We start from the raw sequence: 14,624 nt of genomic DNA on the forward strand, positions 1-14,624 counted from the left end.
CCTCTTCCCATCTTTGTGGTTAACATACTCTTTTAACAGCTGAGTCTTAGGCCTACCTACGTTCCTAACTTTGTTTTTCCGTGCATACTAGCCTCTGTAGTTTTTTTCATTCCTGTGACTTAACCCTGTTCCAGCCTGAGAGCTTTGCTTTTTTCTGGACCTTTGGGGTTTTTTGTTTTGTTTTGTTTTTTTGTTTTTTGTTTTTTTCCTGGAGATTTTCTCCCCCAAACATCCCCCAGATCAGTGTAGTCCTCATCCTTGTAGGATGAGAGCTTCCCAGTCCTTCTCTACTGAGAGCTTTACTTAAAACTTCCCAGTCCTTCTCTACTGGTCTGAACATCCCCTCCCCCCAATAATACTATTTTAAGCTACGTCCATATTGCTTTTTCCTACTAGGAAAGAAGCTCATGGGGAAGGGGCTCTTCATTACCTAAAATTCCTTCGCAAGGAAATGAATTCGTGAATGAATGACTACACCCGTGGACCACTTCTTGGGGCTCACTCTGGCGTGGCTATATAAATGAGTCAGTCGAGTGAACAGAGATTTTAATCTGCACAAAACTGGTGCCACGAATAGGGACAGTCTGGGCTAGGGACAAACTGGAAGAACCAGCTTCAATCCCCAGCCCTACTCTCTGTGCGCAACTACGGCTGCGCGGAGCGTGTGGTGGGCGGGGCTGAGCCTCTTCTGGAACTGTCCGGAGCCAGCGAGACTTCGGTCCTCCTGGTGGGCTAGAGCGGCGCGAGCGCCTGGCGCACGGGGCCATGGAGGAAGAGAAGAGCTTCTCGGATATCTGCGGCGGCCGCCTGGCCCTGCGGCGCCGCTACTACTCGCCGTACTGCCGCGAGTTCGGCCTCAGCTCGCCTCGGCTGTCGCTGCGCTCGCTCACCGCTGTCACCTGCGCCGTGTGGCTGGTGGCTTACGGACTCTTCACCCTGTGCGAGGTAAAGGCCGGCGCACGACCCTCGCAGGCGGCCGGCTTTTAAAGGGCTCGGGGCTGCAGGGCGGGGACGGTCTGGGTCCCCGTGGTTGGACTGTTCAACCCAAAAAGTCTGTGCTCCTGGCCGTTTTCCCTCAGTGGGTGGCTGCCCTGCTCACCCGCGGAGCACACCTCCTCAGAGAACTGTCAGTGCCTGCTCCTCCCCGGGGCATCAGCCCTCACTGTCTAATAGCCAGCCTGCCACAGAATTCCAGAAAAGTGCTTCTGCCCCACCACACAGCTGTGCATACAGAAGGAGTGCTCTATTGCTTCCTTATCTCTGCGTTTCATGTGAACTACCTCCCTTCTCCCAACCCTTCCCAACTTAAGTTCACTTTCTAAAGAATTACCAGATTTAGAGCATGTTTTTTATGCTGTTTCCAGACTTTATAGTGTTTTTTTGTTTTGTTTTCTTTTCTTTTCTTTCTGAGCCTCCTTTTTCACAGATTAAGATGGAATTAATGGTTCATAAGATTGTGAAGATTCAAATGCTGTGAGTTTGTGACAGTTCTCAAGTAAAAACAGTCATCCTTGGTCCTTGGCCGGGATGAATTCAAGTTTCCCGTATAGTGCCCTGAAATGAATATATTATTCCAGGAGTGGTCTTGCCAGAGCTAAGAACACCAGAACTGTTTACTTCTGTAATTTTCATATTGCTTATATTAGAACATCCATTTGCTTACCCTCCCCCCTCTGTGTCTGTGTCTGTGTCTGTGTCTGTGTCTGTGTCTGTGTCTGTGTCTGTGTCTGTGTCTGGCTGGCTGTCTCAGTAGATATTAGTACTGGCTGGCCTGGAACTGGATTATAGGCCAAGTTATGTAGAATCTGCCCCTCTACCTTCCTGTGTTGGGAGCAAGGGTTTGCTTCATCACACCTGGCCCATTAGCTTTTGTGACATCAAATCATATGGCAGAGTGAAGTAATTTACATAGAACTAGATGAAATTAAGACCACTAATTTAGGGCTTGGGGGATAGCTCAGTAGGTAAGGGCTGCAGCTGCCTACCTGATGACCTTAGTTGAATCCTCCAAACCCACATGAAGGAAAGAATGATTCCCAAAAGTTGTCCTCTGACCTCCACACAATAAATACTATGCTGCACACCTTTAATCCCAACACTAGATAAGCAGAGGCAGGAACATCTCTAAGTTCAAGGCCAGCCTGGTCTACATCAGTGCACATCCCCAGCTCCAGAACTACCAGAGCTACACAGTGAGATCCTGTCTCAAACAAAACAACAAAAAAATATTTTAAAGACCCTAATTTTTACCAATTTTCATCTAAAAGTTTCTTCACAGGTCAGTTGAAGTTATTAAGTTGACCTAACCCTACCCCCAAATTTACAGTATAGTTGAATTTTTATTCTTTTTTTTGGACGGGTGTTGGTGGAGTTTCTCTGTGTCCTGGCAGTTGCTCCCAAATAACCACATGGGGACTTGATTATACATGCTCAGCCATAGCTTAGGCTTGTCTCCAGCCAGCTCTTAACAATTTAAATGAACCCATCTTTGTTCATCTGTGTGCTGCCCCGAGCTCATTTACCTCATCTGTGAACTTCCCATGTTGCTTCTTCCGAGTCTGGCCTTCAAGTCCCCAGACTCTGCCCTTCTTCCCAGCATTCTCTCTTTCCCCGAAAATCCTGCCTAGCTATCTGCCTATCAGCTTTTTATTAACAATGAGAGCAACACATTTTCACAGTATACAGAAGGATTATTTCACAGCAGAGGGGCATTAGTGTCTCACAATGTAGACCTGGCTTGTTTGAACTCATTATGTAGACCAGACTGGCCTCAAATGCAAAGACATTCACCTGCCTCTGCCTCTGCCTCCCAAGTGCTGGTATTAAAGGGATACATCACTGTGCCCAATTGAACTTTAATGCTAGCCTATGTTCTAGATACCTGTGCAATTATCTCAGAGGAGGACCAAATTAAATGCCCAGAGTGCTAGCTGTTTTGCTGAATTTCTAACTTCAGACTTAGAAGAAAGCAAAGGTTCAGAAGAGTAATAATGTAATAGTCTTGATGCTGGCAAAGTGACAGGTCTGGGCTTCGAAACCAGAGCAGCTTGACATTGAAATCCCTTTCCATTGTGCTTTAATCTAACAGATCTCAGTCAGTCATGTTGGTTTGTTTTGAGATACAGGGACTTGTTATGTAGCCTAGGCTGTTCTCAGACTCTCCACCATCCAGTGTCGGCTCCCGTCAAGTGCTGGAATTACAGGTGTGTATAAACTATGCCCAGCTCAAAATTGGTTATGCCAATTATACCACTGTACTCATATCTCTCGTGCACATTAACCCTAATGTCCTCTAAGTGCAGAAGCAATGCATGCCTCCTTATACTCCAACACTTCCCAGGGGGCTCTGTGTGCCAAAATTTAGATCTTTGCTCCTATTCATAATTATTCACGAAGGTAGTGAATATCTGCAGTGAAAAGAACCCTGAAAGGAGACATTCAAATATGTGCCTTAAAACTCTGACTCAAATGAATAGAGCATTGTTAGAATTTTAGCCAGAAAATGGACTTTGAGGCAGATTATCTTAACAGAAAGCCAAGTGGGTGACATTCGCTAAGCATTTACTGTTCTTCATCCTGTCATTCTCCTTGCTTTTAAATTCACCTTTCTGTTAACGTTATTACAACCGTCAGCGTGTACTACCTTCTCTGCACCAATGAGGTCATGCTGCCTTGCAAGTCTTCATGCAACAGTCCTGTGTGCTTCGACCTCTCTGGGTCCCTCTCTCTTTTTCCCTCTTCATCCTTTTATGCCCCTCATGCTTTCTCCCTCCCTCCCTCCCCTTCTTCCTTTCTACTCCCTTCCTTTGACACTTACAGTCAGTAAGTCAGTATTCTAGACTCTTTTATGTATCAGCCTTGCATCTGAGTTTTATCTTGCCTTTCTTCCATAATGCTTATTCAAATTGGGCTGTTTACAAGACACTGCCCTACACCTGGAAGATAATTACCTGAAATTTGATGTTTCTGGGTTACCAGGGGCCCAGTACTTACTCCTGTTTCTCGACCAAAAATAATTATCTGAACAGAAGTCAAGCCTTTTCTTTAAAAGACCCAGTTTAATATTTTAGGCTTTGTAGCCTCTGTCCCATATTCTTTTTGTCCTTTCTATTATTATGTGTATGGGTGTTTTTCCTGTATGTGTGTACCACATACTTGCCTGCTGCCTGAGGAAGTCCAAAGAGGTTGTCAGATCCCCTGGAACTGGAATTATAGACAGTTGTGAGCCACCATGTGGGTGCTAGAAATTGAACCCAGGTCCTCTGGAAGAACAGCCAGTGCTTTTAACCAATGAGCTGTCTCTCCAGCTTGTTTTTAGTTCTTTGTTGTTGTTTTTTTAGAGACAGTGTCTCACTGTGTAGTCTTTGCTGGCCTGGAACTCATTCTAGACCGGGCTGACATCCAACTCAGAGATCCACCTGCCTCAGTTTGCCGAATGCTAGGACCAAAGGAATGCACCATCATGCCTGGCTGGATTTGGTATTGTCTTGTTTAGAGACAAGGTCTCACTATAAACTTTGGCTGGCCTGCCACTTAGATCCATCTGCCTCTGCCTCCCTAGTACTGGTATTAAAAGTGTACACCACCAAGCTTGTCCAGTTAGGGTTATTGCAGAAGGTAGATGCTACAGTTTAGATTTGATATGTCATCTGCACCAATGAAGTCCTGCTTTATAGGCTATTCCTGGATGCTTTCATCATAATGCCCTCACACCCCATACCCCACTTTCCTTTCCCCATTCTTTCTACACATCTTTTGAAAAATATAATAATAAATTGGCCTCTTCTGTAGACCTCTGACCACCGCATCTCATTGGTCAGGATTGCCACCTCTAAATCAATCAATATTTATTCCAAATTCTATTAGGAAAAGCATGAGTGGCAATCATTCACGGAGTAGTATCAGCTACTGTGCTGAGTACTTCACAGTTGAAGTTCTGTCTGTAATTTTGTGCTGTATACTATGCAGGGGGCTATGAGAGGGAAAGCTCTGGGTCTGTAAGTTGTGATTTTGAGAAGAAAATTTTCTGAGAAAGAGGTGATGGCTGATGTTTTGCTGGGAGCCTCCCAGACCTATTCATTAGTAATCTGGATCCTTTTCATTCTTCGTGCTGTTCAAACACTTTAGGAGCTCAAGAGAAAGTGATTACCCCTTCATGCATGTTCCCTCATCTGTTCACCTCACAGCATAGTTACCAGAGCAAAGGCCTTCTTCCTCATTGTCCATTTGTCTTACTATGTAGCATAGATGTATGCATAGGAACATTTGGTGATCTTACTGCCTGTGTCTGGCTCTCTCCTCAGAACAGCATGATCCTCTCTGCCGCCATCTTCATCACCATCATAGGCCTGCTTGGTTACCTCCATTTTGTGAAGATTGATCAGGAGACTCTATTAATCATTGACTCACTTGGCATCCAGATGACTTCATCCTATGCTTCAGGCAAAGAAAGTACCACCTTCATAGAGATGGATAAGGTTAAGGATGTTATCATTAATGAGGCAATTTACATGGTAAGTGTTTAGGTGGTATCTCTGGGCTCTCCAGAGGAGGTGGTCAGCCCATAGGGTATGGTAGGATCTAAACTGAGTCTTAAAGCACTCTTTGCCACATAATTAAACTGAAGGAGCCTCCTTTCCAATACAGGTAGTTATTTTTTGGCTGTCATGCCTGAGAACCATAAAAGCAAAACTTACATTAAAATAAATTTTTTTTATAGTCATGCTTTCCTCAGTGATGGGTTATGTTCTAAGGAATTCATCGTTTACCAGTTTGCTGGTTGTACAGACATCACAGAACACATTTACATGATGGTACTCACTCAGACATCCCATTGATGAATCAACATATGTAATAAACAAGATGCTTGCAGTTGCTGCCAAGTGTACCACTGCCTCCTGAGTGCTGGCATTAAAGATGTGTGTCACCATGCCTGGCTAACAGACTTTTTTTTTTTGCCTTCTTATAAGTAGGAGTATTCTATTAAAAAGCATAGCAAATGCATAAACCATGACTGTTGCAGAGGTAGTAGATTGTCGTGGAAGAAGAGTCAGTATTTCAATTTTTATCTTGTAGCTCAGATGCAAAAGCATTTTTGTTTGTTTGTTTCTTTTGATTGTTTGCTTTCTTTTTCTGGGATTGAGGTCTCACTGTGTTGCTCAGGTTGGCTTCTAATTATCTAACATAATTTCAAGCAGCCACCTGCCTTGGTTTCTTGGTTGGTAGGACTTCCAGTTCATAGTAACATACTTGGCTTTATTTATTTATTTATTTATTTATTTATTTATTTATTTATTTGAAGGGGCGGGTAGTCTTTTAAAGGACACAATGGAACAAAGGAACACATGAAATCATGACAGAAGACATGACAGTTTCAGCTCTGTCATTTTTTTCTTGTTTTGTGGTGGATACATGGAATAAAAGTGTACATATAAAGCCCTAAGCAAAGCTCTATGGCTTCAGAGTGGACATTCTGATCATATAGTGTTTGAGACTTGGCAAGTTTTTTGAGTGGCTACCTTAATCTAGCTGTGATGTTTCTATTTATGAGTATATTACAATTTGGTGACTTTTTTTTTTTTTTTGCTAGGCATGGTGGCTGTGCCTTTCATCCTAGAATGTGGGAGGCAGAAACAAGTGGATCTCTGTGAATGAAGCTAACTTGGTCTATATAGCAAGTTCCAGGCTAGCCAGGGATACATAGTAAGACCCTGTCTCAGAAAAAAAAACAAAAAAAACAAAAAGATTTTTTTATATATCAAATGAAAATAAACTTTTCTTCTACTCCAAAAGTTACCAAATATTTCACTACTTAGAGTTAATTTGTGAAAAAGATTTTAATCTTCCTCTGAAGGAAAAAGAAACAAGATGAGTTTCGCAGAGACCTGTCTTGGTGTCTTTTCTTACAGCAAAAGGTGATTTACTACCTCTGCATCTTATTGAAGGACCCAGGGAAGCCACATGAGATATCCCAAGTAGTCCCTGTCTTCCAGGTGAGCGCAGTGTTCTTCCTTTCTCCTGTGAAATCCTGTCTTTTCTCTGTCTGTTTCCCCTTGCCTCTTTTGTTGAGATGGACATGAATTTCTGTTGTCAGAGTATTGGGGATGAGTAAAAGGATCCTTTTTAGATCTCAGGAGCCCTCTCTGACAAAGATACACTTTAAAAATATTAATAATTCACAAAACTTTAGAAGACAATTACCAGCCGGGTGTTGATGGCACACGCCTTTAATCCCAGCACTCGGGAGGCAGAGGTAGGCGGATCTCTGTGAGTTCGAGACCAGCCTGGTCTTCAAGAGCTAGTTCCAGGACAGCCTCCAAAGCCACAGAGAAACCCTGTCTCGAAAAACAAAAAAAAAAAAAAAAAAAAAAAAGGCAATTACCAATTATATGACCACTTCTGCTTACAAATCATTCTACTTCAAGCCTGTCAGTTTACCATTGTATAATTTTACATTGATATCATTGAGGTTGAGATATTTATCTCTTTCACTCTATATATGTCTTTTCTACCACAGCCAGTATTTTATTGCTAGGTTTTAAATAATGTCTAGATTATCTTTTCTTTTGATCTTACAATAAAAAAACCACTGGTGTCACAAGCCTGTAATCCTCTTGTTTTAAATCCTATTTCCTCTGCTAGCTGAGTAGAACCTAGAAATCAGTTATGTATTTGTAATAATTTTGTGTTCAACTTGTAACACTTTCTGAGATGGTCTGTCTCACTGTCATACAATTTTGTCAAGATAGACACTGTATTCTGCATGCCTGTAATCCCAGCATTGGGAGGCAGAGGCAGGCAGGTCTCTGAGGCCACCCTGGTCTACGTAGTGAATTCCAGGACAGCCAGGATACACACAGAGAGCTTGTCTCAAAACAGAACAAAACAAGCTGTCTTTTTATTTCCCACAAAGGCCAGATTTGGAGACCTCCCAGCAAAGAGTTGAGAGGTTTGACCTTGTGTCTCTTAGCTCACAGTTGTGTCATGACAAGACATATGTGAAATTGAGGTTGCAGGTGAATTCTATTCTCCTTGACTCTACATTTCTCCTCCTTGGAATTCAGAGTGCCAAGCCCCGGCTGGACTGCTTGATTGAAGTATACAGGAGCTGCCAGGAGATTCTGGCACACCAGAAAGCCACATCAACAAGCCCGTGAATCTCAGCATTCAAAGACCAGCATTGTCTTTGAGCGAGGACTCCTAGACCAGAGTTGCTGGTTTAGGTGGACACAGTCCTGGGAATCAAAATGGATGAGATGATCTCAGAGCCATAGAGGAGGCAGCTGGAACTTGACTCAGTGTTTTGATGTAACATAAAGTTCGCCTTATAGGTTTTATCTACATTACTAATCAAGAGGAGACCTTAAGGATTTTGTCATATCAAAGGTAGGCCAGGCATAGTGGCTCATGCTTTAATGCCAGGACTCAAGAGGCAGAAGCAGGTGATCTCAAGTTTGAGGCCATCCAGGGCTACATAGTGAGGACTCCCCCCCCTAAAAAAAATGTACATGAAGATCACTTTGAAATTTCTAAGCATATTTATATTTGTGTTAAAATCTGAATTATTGAGTCTGATACCAGATTTTACAAGAAAAGTATAATTTCCATCTGTGTGGATTCTTGTCTAAAAAGAAAATTTTTTTTAAATGTATGAATTAGGAATAAAATGCTTTCCAAAGGGCTAGCCTCTGGTTCACCTAGCTCCTATAATCTGTGCAAGATGATTCAATCCACAGCTTAACTAGGGATGGTGTGGATGCCAGCAATTCAGCACCTAGGGGTATCAACAGGAGGATTGAAACTTTTGAGGCCAGCCTGGGCTACATGGCAAGGCACGGTCTCAAACTGTAAAATAAATATCCAAAACACACCGTAACCGCCTGGTTCACTGACAGCTTTATTGACAGGCATACATAGCATTTCAGCCATGAGTGTCAAGCACATTAGTACCTTTCTGTTACTTGGTATTTTCTATTGTTTCAAAAGCTGCTTTTGGCCAAGAGGGCTTAGATGAAAAGAGATTTCATGTTGGTCCCAGAAATGGGACTGTCATATTAAAGGATGAAAAAGCCAATTTACAGAAGCTGTTGTTTCTAAGGCAGTTTCTTAGATTCCTAGAGATCAGGAAGAAGAAAAGGAGCTGGGCAAGGTAGTCCTCACCTTTAATCCCAGTACTCGGGAGGAAGGTGGGTCTGAGCTGAGTTTTTGGCTAGATCTGGTCTACATAATGAGTTCCAGGACAGCCAGGACTACATAGTGAGACCCTGTCTTTGAAAAGAAGGAAAGGAAAAAAGAAAGGGAAGGGAAGGAGAAATTTTCAAGAAAGAGGCAGCTAATCTGACCTCCAAGTCTAGTGCGAACAGTTGTGTTCTTGGAGCTCTATTAACAAAACAACCAGAAAGTAGACCATATCTCTTTTGGCTTTTAAGGGCCACTTGGGATGTGGCCCGCTGGAACTGCATTCTCTGACTTCCACACTAGCCTTGAAGGAGTTGTCAGGACACTATAGCGATGTGACTTGAGGTAGACCTGTGTCCACTAGAACCCCATTCCTGGGGCAGGAGTTGGGGTTGAACAGAAATGGCTGCCTGCCTTGAAAGTCAAACTTGTTCAGAAGGCAGACTCTTGTGCCTTTTAAAGTCATGTTTGTCAGTTCAAAGGACAAGAAAAGAAAGTTTACAGCAACTGAGGCATTTGGACAAACTAATTTTGGCTTTGCAGTTTTTTTGTAGTGTGCAACATACATATTGTTGGGTTAAAGGCTTATTTCCTGGGTGTTGCTCCTATCCTTTTGTCCTTGTTACCGAAAGATAGAACTGCCTTACAGCTACACAATAAACTTAGTTTTTTTATATGTTGGAAAATCAAAGTATGAACTTTTGGTTTTTATTATTTGGGTGGAGATAAAGATCATCTTCATCTAAATCAATTAGGAAGTCTGAGTTGATAGGAATTACAATGTTCTCAGGAAGGCAAAAATCGAAAGAAACTTTCTACTTCCACATATTACTAGGGCAAATATCGTCCAGAAGATATCTACCAGAAGTGTTGGTGAGCAATCCAGGCCTTCTGGGAATGGAGGGGTCTTTAATGTTCCTGATGTGTTGTCTCCTGGCCTCGTAGAGCAGCAACAAGCACAAGTCACGTGCTTGGTCTTTCAGAGGGTAGGGAGATGATGACTACCTCATCCTTCAGTAGTAAGCACAGCCTTCACTAAACCCTGTCAGGCCTTAAAATGGCACAGGGAGGATGCAGACTGGATCTATCTCTGCCTGTCCTAGTCCAGTGTGAGAGAAAAAGCTTGAATCTTAACAGGAATAGTGTGCTGTCCTGAAAAGATTAGAGCTGTAGCCCCAATAGGGGCACAGCAAATGCCTCCTCACCGATAGTGGGGAAACTTGTCATTTTTTCTCCAGTTCTGCCAGTATTTCCATTTGGGAAAGTCGTCCAGTTTCAGAGATTTGTAGGCATTTGCCAGAGTTTAGGTGAATTAGGAATTTTAGTCCTATGTTGTTCAGGGATGTTCAGAAAACTTCAAGTATAAGCCCCCACATAAGGACCACGTACAATATAAAAGATGAGCTTCCCTGAGTATCAGTGCAGAAGCCCCAAATACAGTACCACTGCCCTGGTAACTATGGGCTGTCCCTGTCTCAATCTAGAATTAGGTAGCATCCAGACTCAGTATTCTTGTAAAGGAAATAGTAAGTGGTTTTGGTGTTGGGTCCGGATTTTAAAATGTTGGGCCTTGAGAGATAAGGCACCTAAAGAATACAAAGGTTTCAGAGACCCTGAAATACATACTTCACAGAACAGTTTTTGGAGGGGGCCATTAGACCCATCACAGTAGTAGTATGCTCCAGGATATAAACCTAATCCTAGAGGCACCAGTAGTGGCAGGGGTGTGGGGAAGAGAAACGTTCACAGCAAAGCTGGCCCCTTAGTGCAGGAAGCAGAAGCAAAGAACTGTCCATCCAGGTCTCGGGGCTGGCGAGCTGCAGGCAGCTTGGAAGATAGGTTCACAGTTGCAGAACAATGGTTCATGTAGCTGGCCATCATAAAGGTAGTTTCTGTGATCTGAGGAGGTCAGAGAAGTGAAGAAATTGAATAGCCTTGTCTTGAATGCCGATTTTCCCACTGGCTCCACCCGAACCCTGTGGGATGCTGATCACATACCAAGGCCAATGATTGTATTTGGGGCAGAATCTATCCAAAGTTTTCTATCTAAGCACCAAGCTTACCACATCACACCAAGCCAGAGTAAATTGTTATAGAAGCTGTCAGACCCACCTTGGGAGCAGGCATTTTGAAGATCAGCTTGTCAATATGGGTTTTCCCAGAGCTCTGGTCTGGAATGGATCTAATCACAAGCATGAAATCATCCTTGCAGCCACCAAACGTTGTCACTGAAGAGTAGGGATAAGTGATGTGCACTTGCTGTGGAAAGGAGCCAATTGAGTTCAGGGAAAACTCCATACCTGTTTCTTTTAGACACAGGGAGCCTTTATGAGGAAGGGAGAACCCCGAGGTGTCGATTATTTGGAGAGTAAAATCCTGATGTCTATAAGTTCTGTCTAGACTGTAGGACAACACTGCTGGAGCAGAGGTTAGAAAGGGGACCATGCCACTTAATTGAGAAGACAAATGTCTAAGAAAGGTTGGAACCAGCCTTTTCCTCTCATACCATGGTGTGGTGGTCCAGGATGCTGACACCGTCTTCATTCACAGCAATCCACACCAGAGTGTTCTCCTTAGAAGACAGCTGGGCAGGCTGCAGAAACAAAAGGCTGTCAGACCCACCGTGAGAGATTCTGAACCCTCTGAGAAGAAGGTACATCCAGAGAGTGATGGGCAACCACATCATTGTGGAATACAGAAAGTAGCATTTATACAGCATAGGGAATGCTGTGGCAGGAGGCATTTGGCCTTGGGGCTCTGCCACCCAACATCCGAAAGGTGGAGGGAATCACACCTGCCAGAACACTGGGTGGAAAGCTCTGAGCAGTGGAATACAGGCCAACCCAGGGGCTGGGTATGTAGCTCGGTTGGTAGATATTTTGTCCTGTATCCCAGTCTCTCACAAGCAAACTATATCTTGCTTTGACCAATTTCCTTGGGACTATAAAAGTAGTAGGAAGACAGTTCAATGGGATGGACTTTAGGTCCTTTCAGTGAGTTTGTGACTATTTGGTGGCCATTTCCTGCGTGTTTCTTTCAGGGCTACAGTGAAGTACTCCAGGTCTGTCTCTACCCAACAGCCTGGGGGAAGGAGAAGACAGATATCCTTTTTTTTTTTTTGAAGCTTTTTCCAACTTTCCAGGCCAGTGGCATTCTGTTATAATACCACTGTACTTTTACTGCACAGCACAAGTGACCATTTGTGTGCACAGACAACACACACACACACACGCACGCACGCACGCACGCACGCACGCACGCACGCACGCACGCACGCACGCACGCACGCACGCACGCACGTTGGAGGTAGAGCTTGGGGGCAGGAGAAGTATTCTTAGAATGTGCAAGGTCCTGATTTGGTTCCTAGCATATCCCCAAAACTAAACAGTAGATTAATGTTGCTCAGAAAGATTGAAAAGTATGAAGAATAATGTACAACTGCCTGATTTTTCTGTTCTCACTAGTTGGAAAGCTTCCTGAAGGCAAGGGACTGATTTGTTCATTTCTTTAAAATTTTTTTTTTTAATTTATATTTAATGGTATGTCTGTGTGCCTGTACCCAAGGAAGCCAGAAGAGGATGTCTGATCCCCTGAGACTGGAATTACAGACAGTTGTGAGCTACCATATGTAGGCTGGGAATCAAACCCAGGTCCTATGGAAAAGCAGGCAGTGCTTTTAACTACTGAGCCATCTCCTTCATTTTTTAAACTTTAAACAGCTAGAACTAGAAATACTACGGATTCAACAACCTGTCTGTCTATGCTCAATAGATGAGTGGATGTCCATTTAGTGATCTGTAGCTGTAATGATCAGGACCTAGATCCAGTCTCAATGTCTGATTATAATGTCTGGTCACAGGGTAATGTCTGTGATTATCTGTAAAGTTCATGCATACCAGACATCTACTGAGGAAAACTTCCAACTGAAATTACTGTTTGCCTCCTGGCCTTCATGCAGAGGTGAAAGTAACTGTTGTCTGAGTAGGCTGATTCCCCTGGGTGGTCCCTCCCTCTCTACTTCTGGGCCTTTGGGTGGCCACTAGAGAGGAGTTGTTTAGGTTATACATTGTTTTGTCTTCCATCCCTTTTAAGTCTGAATCTTCATGTGTGAATTGGTTGAGCTTGTCTTTGCAGGAGAAGCACTGACAAGTCAATAAAGGAAGCATGAAGATAAACAATGAATTATAACTCCATTGTGGGCATGGAACTCTGAAGCAGCCAGAAATGGGTGGGGAGATGGCAGCTCCTAGGGTTTGATAGAGAGGAGGTGAGGGCTGCAGACTGGACTGATAGATATATGAGAGGGGGGCCTTGAGGAGAAACAGCCCTCTGGGGGTTTAGGTAACTCCTGTTCCTGTCACTCACCTGAGCAGCAAAGAGCTTAGCACCAAAGAGAGGCCATTTCCGAGCCACAGTCAGGTAGATGCGGATGCACTCAGAGGGGGAGCAGCCTTGCAGTGCTGCCCACTTGGTGGCCATCGTATCTGCCAGGTGCCTGGTTTGTGTGCATGGAAAGAAATGGTGCCAGTGAAGTGCCCGCCTGAGTTTCCCCACAGGCTTCCTCTCTTAAGACCTTGCCTCCAGCCTACCTCAGCTGTTCAGGGTGGGCTCCATTTCGATAGCGCTTTGGGTAGAACCTGTCGAGGATCTGCTGGAGGAGATGCTGAGCTTTGGCAGGAGGTGTACCCCCAGGGCCTGGCAGGACAGGCTTCTCCAAGTCCCCGTATTCCACCTGAGGCAGAAAGAGAAAACAGTCTGGGGGTGATATGGCTGCTGTTCGAGAGGTAAACAGCCCTTACCATATTACTGCTGTTTATCACATGATGATGAGGAGAATTTATTCCATGTTTCATAGACATTAGAGAAGCATCCTTAGGGTCTTAGATATTAGATCATCTAGATCAGCTCTCATTTGCAGCTAAATGCTAGAAGGTGGAGGGTACGACAGACTGTAGAGGACAGAGAGGGCTTGGTGTCAGACAGCTAGCTCAAGCATCAGTTCTGCCACTTAGCAGTTTTGTGTCTTTGTTCAAGTTATTTAAACTCTGAGTGTCAACGTCATTCTCCTAGGTGGGGATGAAAAGGACAAACGCAAATACGTTTGAAATGTTAGCACATGGCTTGCTATAGAGTATTCATATTGATGATTATAACTATGAAGAGCCACCATGTAGCCCAGGCTGGCTTGGAACTCAGACTGGACTTCAATGTATGCCAGTTCTGCCTCAGGTCTCCTAATGTGGGGATTTTATGTGTGCCACCACATCTGGATAAATCTGCACTTAAAGGAACCATGAAGATATCCTAGACAGCCCATGCAGACATCCTCCTAAAGGCAAGACAGGGGAGAACCATTCCAAACCTGTGCTCTTTCTAGTTTTCTACTTAGAATGTGGGATGGTTTGTAAAGTTTATCATGTCCATGGTGTCACGTACACTGCTCCTTT

The 14,624-nt window shown here is 43.8% G+C and overlaps 2 protein-coding genes across 4 annotated transcripts in view; one reads left to right on the forward strand and one right to left on the reverse strand.

The window, feature by feature from the left end:
• The first annotated feature begins 717 nt into the window (after nt 1-717).
• Nucleotides 718-8,875, forward strand: Pigh (phosphatidylinositol glycan anchor biosynthesis class H). Of its 2 annotated transcripts, XM_027418369.2 has the most exons (4): nt 726-945; nt 5,304-5,513; nt 6,909-6,992; nt 8,064-8,875. In XM_027418369.2, the coding sequence occupies exons 1-4, from the start codon at nt 766-768 to the stop codon at nt 8,154-8,156; spliced, it is 567 nt and encodes a 188-aa protein (XP_027274170.1). In that variant the 5' UTR covers nt 726-765; the 3' UTR covers nt 8,157-8,875. The 2 variants fall into 2 exon arrangements, with proteins under 2 accessions (XP_027274172.1, XP_027274170.1); XM_027418371.2 differs by lacking the exon at nt 6,909-6,992 and having other exon boundaries at nt 718-945.
• A 3-nt stretch (nt 8,876-8,878) lies between these two features.
• The window catches only part of Plekhh1 (pleckstrin homology, MyTH4 and FERM domain containing H1), a 47,855-nt gene continuing 42,109 nt past the window's right edge, over nt 8,879-14,624 (reverse strand). For both annotated transcript variants that reach the window (XM_027418367.2, XM_027418366.2), the window contains 5 exons: nt 13,767-13,909; nt 13,543-13,672; nt 11,684-11,770; nt 11,290-11,436; nt 8,879-11,076 (listed from right to left, as the gene is read on the reverse strand). In XM_027418367.2, the coding sequence (XP_027274168.1) occupies nt 10,921-11,076; nt 11,290-11,436; nt 11,684-11,770; nt 13,543-13,672; nt 13,767-13,909 (663 nt within the window). In that variant the 3' untranslated portion in view covers nt 8,879-10,920. The remainder of the gene's footprint in view (nt 11,077-11,289; nt 11,437-11,683; nt 11,771-13,542; nt 13,673-13,766; nt 13,910-14,624) is intronic.

Source organism: Cricetulus griseus, chromosome 5, assembly GCF_003668045.3.
Source record: "Cricetulus griseus strain 17A/GY chromosome 5, alternate assembly CriGri-PICRH-1.0, whole genome shotgun sequence".
In the NCBI taxonomy this organism is placed as follows: domain Eukaryota; kingdom Metazoa; phylum Chordata; class Mammalia; order Rodentia; family Cricetidae; genus Cricetulus; species Cricetulus griseus.